Here is a 9,230-nt window from a genome sequence, read left to right as displayed (position 1 = left end):
AAGGGAAGGAATTAGGGAAATGCGGGAAAGCCCAAGAAAGATACACATTCTGTTTATGTGTATATGTAACCATGGTTATATAATACAGTATATATATGTAGCTATTGTTATTGATATATATATATATATATGATATATATATATGTGGTCAGGTTCAGCTCAATTTAGCTTAGCTTAGTTCTACCGTCTGCATGAACTCTAGAGTCTGGCAGAGTAGCAAAGTGCACAGAAGGTCAAGTGGGAGCACAGTCCGCAGCAGGGCACGGGGTCAAGTCCCTTTTAATCCAGTTGGCAACACCTTGGACATAAAACATCTCCCGTTTTTCATCTCATCATCTCGTAACATGTTCAGACTGATGGTACAGAGTATAATTGTATAGAGCAGACTAACTCCACCCATGCATATGACATCCACGACAATAAGAACATTTCATCTTAACTCCAGGAGCTATACAACAGTCTTGTCCCTTCCATGTTCCTCGCAAAAAAAGAAAAGAAAGAAAGAAAGAAAGAAAGAAAGAAAGAAAGAAAGAAAGAAAGAAAGAAAGAAAGAAAGAAAGAAAGAAAGAAAGAAAGAAAGAAAGAAAGAAAGAAAGAAAGAAAGAAAGAAAGAAAGAAAGAAAGAAAGAAAGAAAGAAAGAAAGAAAAAAAGAAAGAAAGAAAGAAAGGTCCAGGGAATGGCATCAGAATTTCACTGACTGAGCAGTGACTACGGTTTCCTCGACATTCCTGGGCTTCTCTCTTTGATCAGATTAGACAGAGCTAAGCATTCCACAAAGTAGACAACTAAGATGTGCCATGAGATGGCCAGGGGATCCACACAGTACCAAGGCCATTGGGTCCATACCTGTTTAGGCATTAGTAATAGTGGTACAATATTTCAAAGACCATAGTATATATATTATAATTATATTTAAATCTTGTATATATTTTATTTAGTATGTATATATATAACATAAGGGTATGCCCTATCAATTTGGAGTGCACGGCATTTCCAGTAGGCTATTTATGCATTGACCACAGGCAACGGAACACGCATTCCTGTGCGTGCATGTATAAAGCATGCATTAGTGGTACACTGGTATTACACCAATCCTATGATTTTAGACCCAGATGGGGTGGAGGAGAATATAGCCTGCACTTCAAGAAGATGGGTGGAGAATTTTAGCGATTCTCTTGCCAATCCTGCAGAGACTGAGGAGGTATAGTGATAGCCCTCACCTCGCGGGCATGGCCTGCAGGGTCCATCTGTTCGCCTTTTCTAGTATGGAAGGAAATGTGTCTGCATTATGTAGGTCACGGTGCGTGCAATGACCAGTGTGTGTGGCTGCGTATAGTGGAAAGTAGGCTAATATTCCCGTTTTGCGCGTAGCACTGCACTAAAAGAGTTGATTGCTCCATCGCAAACACTTCGTCATTCATTCACATTGGCGACGTGATTATTTGACAACATATCCTAGAGCCACAATTTTAGGGAGGAGAAAACACATTGATTGTTAAGCAACTGATATTGTCTGGTAACTTTACTAAAATGATAAGAAGTTGGGACAGGCCTTTTTTATTTTATTTTATTGTTTATTTTTATTTTATTTTTTTTACTAAGGATCAGTGCAAATCCCTCCCTTGATTTATAGCTTGATTAAATTAGGCTACTGTAATTTATGTTTGGTAAATGTCATTCTTAATCCTTGTAGCATTCATTAATGCATTGAGCAGTAATTTGCAGCGATAAGCAGATTCAAACTTGTGTCTATAACACGTGGATTAGTCTGCAATTTCATAATATGAAGTTATGATCTTTGAAACACCCATTACTTCAAAATATTCAATCAATTCTCTATTTCTTGAATCAAAATGTTTTAATTAATTACAGTTTCAGTAAATAATGTGATAAGCCTATATAGGCAAAAACGTGGGATGAAATAAGAATAGTATATTTCTAAGTAAAATACAAAAAAATAGACATGCGTAAAACAGAATAAAATATTAATTACATTCATTTAAATACATATAATTGCAATAATTCAAAATTCATTATGATACAGTAAATGCATGCAAATAGCTTGGCTATATTTGTATCTTTGGCGGCTTGGTTTGCTAGAAATTAATAGGGTAGTATAATAATAATAATAATAATAATAACAATAATAAAAATAATAATAAAAATATGGAAACATTGTGTAAACAATTAAATACTGGAGTTGATTCTATTTTAGGCCTCCCTCTAGGCTACCATTGGTTTAGCCTACTAAAACATGACTGTTGTCAAACAAAAAATGGCTATGTGTGATATTAGGTTTAGTGGTATTAGGCCTAGACCAAATCCATATATTTCCTTCAAAAATAAATAATACCAAATCATCATGTATGTGATATGTCTCTGTTCCTCCTCATTGTCCCCGCACAGTCTTTAAAATCGCAAGGCTGTAGCACCGGCCCCACAGTTTACAATAACGATAAATGCTTGCAACTTCGGTGGTCAAAAGACCACCAAAATATGTCTCTCTTTCATGGCGATAATAATCAAGCATCATACGTCCCCTTCATAAAAACTAAAGTATTTGCTTGCGTTGGAAAAGCAAAGATAAGGCGTGCTACTCCCCGGGTATACAATAGGCAGGGGCATGGGCAGCAAGCATCTCCCTAGCAAGTTGCTCTCTTTGTACAAGGCCGGGAGCTGCCCCATCATCACCACGGGTTTGCCTGTCTCTGGGAAATCGGTAACGGGTCCGTCGATGTCAGTCGAAATCTGTCGTTTCAACTTATTCCTACGATTCTGGAACCATATTTTCACCTGCGTCTCGGTGAGCTGCAGGGAACTCGCCAGGCAGGCGCGCTCGGCGCTGCTCAGATAGCGTTTCATGTCGAACGTAGATTCCAACTGAAAAATCTGTCTTTTGGAGAATATAGTGCGAGTCTTCTTTTTCGTTATAATTTTGCTCTTCTTGACGGAGGTGCTTCCTTTGTTGTGTGGATCCGTGGTGGCACTGGGCGAGCAGCTGTCCTCGCAGCAGCTGCTGTCCCCACTTTCGAAGCGCGCGTCTGTCGCCTTCAGCGCATCTTCACGGCTGAGGACGACGGACTCCGTTGCTCCGTTGGTGTCGCTGCCCGAATCTGAGGACGACAATTCACGACGTTTATTACGACTGCTCACAGGGTGTACATCAGTTTAGCATATAGCAAATGAATCGGATAAGACTCGTACATAATAGTGAATATATCAGGATATAGATAGGTCCTGTATATTTGGCCAACAGTCGTCCTATTCACAAGGCTATTATTGTCCATAAACGAACATCCTTACCTCTTCCGTGGAGTCTGGCGTCGGGGTCCTGTGTCCGTTGAACTCCACGCTCCTCGTAAAGGTTTTGGAAAGTGTCTTTACGCGTCGTCCCCGTGTCCTCCTGCAATCTAGGACACTGACAGCTGTCATAGTTCCTCCCGCTTGTCTTGAGGTTCAGGATATTGTCAATGGTGAATTTCAAAGAGGCAGCGGGTCGACATGGTCCGTCCACTTTGTTCATATTCTCCAACGTGTCGGTCCTATTTTTTAAGGTTCGCAATGGAATTTCCTACCGCTGTTTGATAACTCAGGAGGACCTTTCTCACCACTAACGTCTTGCTACTGCAAGCACCATAGCAGCAGCCAGTAAAGAGGCACTATGCCGGGCTCGAAGCTCGGTCTCCACTGTTACTGAGCGGACCGGATGGAACGTGGTTTGTCCTCATCCATTGGTCAAGAGGAGCTCATAGCTAAGGGCCAATTACAGCGAAGGGAGGGGAGGGGAGTAATGTTGTTGTAATATGTTCACCTCCCACTCTCTCTCTCCCTCTCTCTTATACATATTATGGTGCACGAGGCTTCTAAATTAAGAATCGAGTAGATTCATCATTGATACGGTTGTTATGCCTTTTAGGAATAGCCTATGCGTCTGCTGCAGTCTTGCCCAAAACCAATATGTTCTCAAAGTCAAGCACGACGTTCTCGTGTACTATGGGGACTTATGTTTTCCTTTAGAATTTCACTCTAAATGTGAGATTTGGCTTAGGTTACACCGTTTTATTAAAGATAATAAAAACAACCCAATGGAAATGCATTTGACTGAAGGGCATCTAGAAGAATAATGGCCTACTTCTCTATTGTTTAATTATTTATTAAGTTGATTCTAACAGAATATTTGCCTTTATAAGTGCAGACATATATAGTTTCTTAAATAAAGAAATGTCCCCTACAACTATAGTTCCATGTGAAACATTTATTTTTACATTTGTTTTGTATCCTTCCTTTTAAATATAGGTTATATATCTTTCACTAAACTTTTTATACGTATTTATTTTCAATAAAGTTGCATCCTCATATCCGATTCAAATTGTGCATGTGTAATTATTTGAGCCAATATTGGATTGTAGGCTATTTGGCAACGCTCCTTTGTCCAATTTCTCCTTTTCAGTATAGCGAGAAGAATACAAATAATAATAATAATAATAATAATAATAATAATAATAATAATAATAATAATAATAATAATAATAATAATAATAATAATAATAATAATAATAATAATAATAATAATAATAATAATAATAATAATAGAAAAATAAAGCACTGTGCTTTTCCAAATAAAATCGGAGATTCTGTGGCAAACATGATAGCCCGTATTGCCATGCCACCACGTTATGCAATATATGCCTATGTGCAGGGCACTGCAGTGCATATCTCCAAACCCCGTTTTGTTAATAGTAGCAATAGGTTTTTCATGGTGGATTCATTAAAGCATATTCAACGGGAAGAGTTTTCATTTTCAACTGTGCACGGCTCACTCTTGAATTGCGGTTATATATGGCCTGAGCCTTATAGTTACAGACTAAATATATAGTTTCTGCAACGGCTGTTTGCTTTAGGCCTAGGAGTGAATATTGACTACTCCCTTGGGATAACATCAGTCTCAGCTCTGATGTGGCCTACAGATATATGAGAAGTGATATTATCAACTTAGCGTGTGATATTGAAAGTGAACAATATAAACATAGACAGTTAGTATAAAACATAGAGTGGCTTAGGCTATTGCCGTTACTATTTTTATTATTATGATTATATTTGTGTTGCCTAGTATTGTCACAGAATATATGGCTTCACTGCAGGTGTAATTATATATGCACTTTACTGGTTGTATAGAGATGCCGAACAGCAATAAAGAGACATTTGGTATTTCAGAGCCATAGAAAAGTATAGACCATGCAATGCATTCTTTAAGCTAGAGAGACACACAGGACAGACCATTATTTTGTGATTGTTTTTTATTTACTATAATGTGAAAAAGGGACAACGTTGGAAAACTGTGGCTTTAAATATAAAAGTTTGCAAAAATATGTGTATTCAAACATACATTGACAACTTGGGCCTCTACCCCCAGCCTTGGCGTGCGTAAAAGACACATAGCCTTTTGTGGCAGAGTTAAAGGTATAGACTTTTGCAAAAACTTAAAATTTTGTAAATTGAAACATAGCATGTATTATGTAAATTGTATATAATATGTTCTCTGTAGGCCTTATCTTTGGATGCAGCAAACATTGTTTCCTGCGGCCATATATGAGTTATTGCACGATTCGATATCAATAGAATCAATAGGCTATCAAATGATAATACACGGACAAAACAAAAACAGTCCAACTTCAACCTTCTATCCTTACACTAACCCAGTCATCTGTGACCTTAGCATGCTCATGGAATGAGCGAAAGAGGACAGGGGGTAGTTGACGGAGTTCGAGAAGCCTATGAGGGGAGGGGACACTTGGGGCAAGTTCAAGTTGAAACCCAGTGCTGTTGCTTGGGCGGAACTCTCGTGATAGAGGATGGGAACCCTGACAATCCGTTGGGTCGAGTGAGAAACATTCACGGCCTCGAGGTCCACGGCCAACTGTCGCTTCCATTTGTTTCTACGGTTCTGGAACCATATTTTGACCTGCGTTTCTGTTAAATGGAGGGACGCCGACAGACCTGCCCTTTCTGAACTACTGAGGTATCGTTTCATGTCGAAGGTGGATTCCAACTGAAACACCTGACTCCGGCTGAAGACGGTTCGGGTTTTCTTCTTGCGAGCATTGCTCGGGTCTAGCGGTGCGTCATGGTCCGACCGCTCGTCGAAGCCGTTTTGCGTTTCCTCGTTGTCGTCCGTTAAACTGCTATCTCCTGTTTTCTGGTCTGTTTCGTCGCTGCCATCCGTTGGTTCGGAAACGACAGGTGAATCTCTGTCACTGGTTGATAGTGAGCAGCAATGGCCTTCTGAACTCCTGGTCTCATCCCTCGGACCTGAATGGAGAAATAGAACATACGCTACTATTTTGGTTGAAGATGCATTTATGCCCATTGTCCATAATGTTCAAATGCAGGGTGTGGTGTTATTATGTGTTCGTATTAATGGGCCTTCTTGAGCTGAGGATCGAAGGATGAGTGAGGACATTTCAAATGGATATGTGCCGATTTGGTGATCTTAGTGGCCTCAAATACTGTGCTTATTGTGCATGGATCTGCGGTATACCTTCGGGTATGTGAGATATGCTATTTTTATTGTATACATGTAAGCTTAGACCTATCATACAAGGCCACAAAGCACACCGTGGAATTCCGTCACTTTCTTTCGTCAAGCTGAAGTGATGGGTTACGTAGTTCTTAGTCACACATGAAACACATGACAAACATTGGTGTGTGTCCACTGGGCCCTGCATGGTCCAATCGGGTCTCGTTTCATTTGTTTGTGGCTCTGCTTCAGTCGGATCGGACAAACCAATTTGCACTCCTGGGCCTTTAACGCGTTTGGAAATCCCTGAACAAGATGAAAGAAGTAAGAGGGAGACAGAGACGGAACCACGGCGGACTAATCTCCACAATCTCTTGGAGCTTTTGTTTGTTTACCCAATGAAGCAAGAAGCTAAAGGAGACATGCCAGTCTTTGATATCATTATGATCTCCGTGTTTGAGCCGTTCACGCTGCCACGTACAGTAGGGGTAAATATTCCCAGGCTATCAGCGACGTGACAGCTTGCATTATCTAAAAATAACAATACGATGTAGTACATTCAAAAACAGCATAGGCTACGCGTTTTGTTCGATGTCTTTCAATATTGGGCCTCGTATCATGCTATTGTGAGTTACAAGTAGTATCACTGGCTTTGGATCGTGAGTCTTCGTGACTTTCCAAACAATGGGCATTAGAACAATGGGCATTAGAACAATAACTAATTGATCTGTCGATCATTAACACGGAACACAACAAACAAATACTCACTGCTCGGTCTTTCCGAGGCTCTGACGCTCAAGGCAGCCACTCTACTATTATACCATTGCAGCTTCGAGTCTCTGTGTGGAGACCGCGCTGCAGAGCTGGAGCCACTCGGCACTTGCGCGCTCATTTCACCGCGGGTTCCCGGCAGGACTCGGCTGGGGAAGATCGTCTCCTCCTCCCTAACGCTGTCCTCGGCGTTCACACCACGTCCCTTACTGCAGGGAGTGCAGGATGGAGGTTCCTGCCCACTCCGTCCCGAGCCCAGTATATTCTCGATAAAGAACGACGAAGCCCTCGACGATTTTGGAGTTTGGTTGTCTGTTTGCTTGACCTGCATGTTTTTTTTTCTTGTTTTTTTCTTATTATTTTGTTTACACAATGCGATGCACCAAAACTCGTCCGGGTCCTCTGTCTTTAACTGTGCGAGTTACGCAAAGCGGATTGGCTCCCTTCTTGGTCGTGCGTCCCGGCAAAAAATCCAAATAATCATTTCAAACGTTCCTATTCCCCCACACTGAAGGATGAATGACAGGCAGCAGTGTGACGCGCCGGGGAGCTCCTGGGTGCAGCAGCAGCAGCACTAGTGGAGAGTCGGGGACAGCTACCGTCAAGTCACACACTGAACGAGCCCAGGGCAGCAGCGATTGGACGAGCAATAGCAAATGGGGTTACCCAAGGAAAGGATCATTCCTGTCTTCCTGCTTCTACTTCTACTCTCTCTCTCTCTATCTCTCACATGACAGTCTCTCTCTCTCTCTATCTATCTATCTATCTATCTCTCTCTCTCTCTCTCTCTCTCTCTCTCTCTCTCTCTCTCTCTCTCTCTCTCTCTCTCTCTCTCTCTCTCTCTACCTCTCCCTCCCTCTCTCTCAGAGTCTATCTCTCTCTCTCACATAACAGTCTATCTCTCTCTCTCGCCGCGCGTGTGTGTGAGAGAGAGAAAGAGAGAGAGAGAGAGAGAGAGAGAGAGAGAGAGAGAGAGAGAGAGAGAGAGAGAGAGAGAGAGAGAGAGAGAGAGCCAAAGACGGTGTATCCTGTATGTGCTGTGTTTGCGCGCGTGCGTTCATATGCAGTCTCGTGCCCAATTGCCTTGCATGCAGGACAAAACCCACGTCATTGGCACAGCAGCCTCTATTTGGGTCAATTAGGGTGTAAAATACAGCTCCGCCAGGTCAGCATCCATCCGTCCCCGAGGTTGAACTCCTTCAAACCTCCGCTCGCTGACACGAAGCGCACGTGGTAAGCTGCCAAACATTTACCAAAGTCTATTGGCTGGCAGGGAACGTGCCGTATGGGGCCTGTCATGTATGGGAACAGCAGTGTTCAGATTGGTAGCAGTATGTATTGCACCCCTTGCTTATTTTTTTATTGGGCTGTAGTATTGTGCCATGGGCCGAAAACTGATTTGTATTTGTATTTTTGTATTTTGTATTTATTTTGTATATGGTTTGAATTGTTTTGGGGGACTCATATTCACATAGGCTATCGACTGTATAGACCTATTAGTAGTAGGCTACTGAACCGTGCTAATTGGCACATCAAAATCAAGGTCTTGAAATGTGGTGCTGTCAAAAGTTATCAAAACGTATAGGTCTATGCTATATGCATACTGAGTGGATGGTATTGCTAATATCGCGTGTTTCCGCCCGAGACTGTCCCATCGTTTCTCCGTCTCTCATTAAAAGTTTGACCTTTATCCCTAAAGATATGTCTTCCCTCACATCGAACCATTATTAGATTGGATGAGTTATTCATGTGGCCATAGAGTGTTGTTGTAATATACTACATTATACCCTCTTTGCCTATTCAGGGTGGTCACATTAAGCAGGCGTAGGCCTATATTCTTTATTCTGCGGCCGTGTTATTTTCATAGGCCTATATTTCGATTCATGTGCACCACGATGCTGAAATAGCCTATGATATCTTATTTTCACGATAATTTATATT

The 9,230-nt window shown here is 41.5% G+C and overlaps 2 protein-coding genes across 2 annotated transcripts; both read right to left on the bottom strand.

Annotated features, from left to right (window-relative positions):
• Nucleotides 1-2,515: 2,515 nt before the first annotated feature.
• hmx4 (H6 family homeobox 4) lies at nt 2,516-3,524 on the bottom strand (the record flags this gene model as incomplete). Its single annotated transcript, XM_084318282.1, has 2 exons — nt 2,516-3,114; nt 3,305-3,524. The coding sequence occupies 2 exons, from the start codon at nt 3,522-3,524 to the stop codon at nt 2,531-2,533; spliced, it is 804 nt and encodes a 267-aa protein (XP_084174408.1). The 3' UTR covers nt 2,516-2,530.
• A 2,163-nt stretch (nt 3,525-5,687) lies between these two features.
• hmx1 (H6 family homeobox 1) lies at nt 5,688-7,620 on the bottom strand (the record flags this gene model as incomplete). Its single annotated transcript, XM_084318281.1, has 2 exons — nt 5,688-6,310; nt 7,287-7,620. The coding sequence occupies 2 exons, from the start codon at nt 7,618-7,620 to the stop codon at nt 5,688-5,690; spliced, it is 957 nt and encodes a 318-aa protein (XP_084174407.1).
• Nucleotides 7,621-9,230: the final 1,610 nt, after the last annotated feature.

This window comes from Notolepis coatsorum (genome assembly GCF_963971535.1).
Source record: "Notolepis coatsorum genome assembly, chromosome: 7".
NCBI lineage: Eukaryota > Metazoa > Chordata > Actinopteri > Aulopiformes > Paralepididae > Notolepis > Notolepis coatsorum.
Note: the sequence above shows the minus strand (reverse complement) of the source record. Positions and strands in the feature narration are given on the sequence as shown.